The 1,300-nt window shown below is 57.9% G+C and overlaps 1 protein-coding gene across 1 annotated transcript in view; it reads right to left on the bottom strand.

Moving 5' to 3' along the window:
- Positions 1-1,160: 1,160 nt before the first annotated feature.
- The window catches only part of LOC104276400 (transmembrane protein 121-like), a 1,443-nt gene continuing 1,303 nt past the window's right edge, over positions 1,161-1,300 (bottom strand). The window contains exon 2 of the mRNA XM_009872698.1: positions 1,161-1,185. Coding sequence (XP_009871000.1) covers positions 1,161-1,185 — 25 coding nt within the window. The remainder of the gene's footprint in view (positions 1,186-1,300) is intronic.

Genomic DNA, 1,300 nt, shown 5'->3' with positions numbered 1-1,300 from the left:
TCCTACTCCTCCAGCCTTGTGGTGTGTGATGCAGAGCCTGCTGCATTCTTGAGCTTTCAGAGGAGAGTTACCTTGGGGGTGGTGCGGCAGCACCACTGCCCAAAGCTATTCTGGACCCTTTGTGGGATTGGTCTGCTGTTTCATGCTCTTAATTTTTAATCCAAAACTGAATAAACCTCCTCCTGTACTTTAAAGTCAGAAGAGAAGAAGGCTGAGGCTTGGACAGGCTGGAGGTGGCTCACTCTTGTGTTGCTGTTGCCAGGATCTTGCTGAGGTCCCTTCCTGTGTCCCCATCACCAGAGACTGAGCCTGGTGCACCCCCAAAGTAGTCCTGCTTTCCAGCCCCTTTAGAGCAAAATGCCTTCTGCTGAGGCCTGTGTGCCTGTCTGCAAGGAGGATATCCTTGCTGCGATGTCACCTGCTTCTGTTCAGCACATGAGCTGTGAGGAACAAGTCTACTGGCCTGTCTCTCCCTGCCAGCTCCTGGGCCCAGCACCCTGCAGCAGGGGAAGCCCTGGGGCACTGCCCAGCTCAGCCAGTGTGGTGGTGGCACTGGGCACTGGGGCAGGTGGCAGCATGGCAACACCAGCTCCAACAGCAGGAGATGCTTCCAACACTTTGGAGAGCTTACTGCCACCAGGGGAGCTGCTCTTCCCTGTGGCCTCCCAGCCTCAAGGAGTCAGCTGCGTTGTTTTCCTTCTGTTTCTAATGCTCTCCTGGTGTGTCTCTGCCAGACCTGCTCTGGTGTCCTTTTAGGTGGAGCGTGGGGACTTGCTGTGGGTGTCCCTGGGGAGGGGTGCCAACAGGTATGGCCGGCACCAGTTGGTGTCACTGCAACTGGTTGCACAGGCAGCGACGGCTGACACTGCTACCGCACATGCTCCCCCAGTGACACCCTCGGAGCCTGCCAGACTCAGCGAAGACCTTGCCTCTCACAACTGCTGGCCAGGAGGAATGGCTTCAGACCCAGGTGCCTGCGGTGCTCTCCCCAGGCCTGGGTGGTCCCTGAGCAAGCCCCCTCACCCTTCCAAACATCAGGCACAGGAGACACAGATACTCACGGAAGCTGGAGGACCTGCCTGCTGGCAAGGACACATGCATGAGGAGGCTGCAGGGCTCAGGTCTTTTATTGCAAAGAGGAAGATACAAAAAAAGGACAGTCACTCCCCTGGGGCTCCCCCAAGCCTGCAACAGGCTGAAAGGGGGTAGCCCAGGCCTTATTGCCCCAGCACGGGGACCCCAGCTTACACAGCAGGGTGTGCGCTGCTGCTGAGCACCAAGCGGAGCAACAGCAGAGCAG

Source organism: Apaloderma vittatum, unplaced genomic scaffold, assembly GCF_000703405.1.
Source record: "Apaloderma vittatum isolate BGI_N311 unplaced genomic scaffold, ASM70340v1 scaffold22877, whole genome shotgun sequence".
NCBI classification, from domain to species: Eukaryota; Metazoa; Chordata; class Aves; order Trogoniformes; family Trogonidae; genus Apaloderma; species Apaloderma vittatum.
This window is presented reverse-complemented; position numbering and strand designations above follow the sequence as displayed.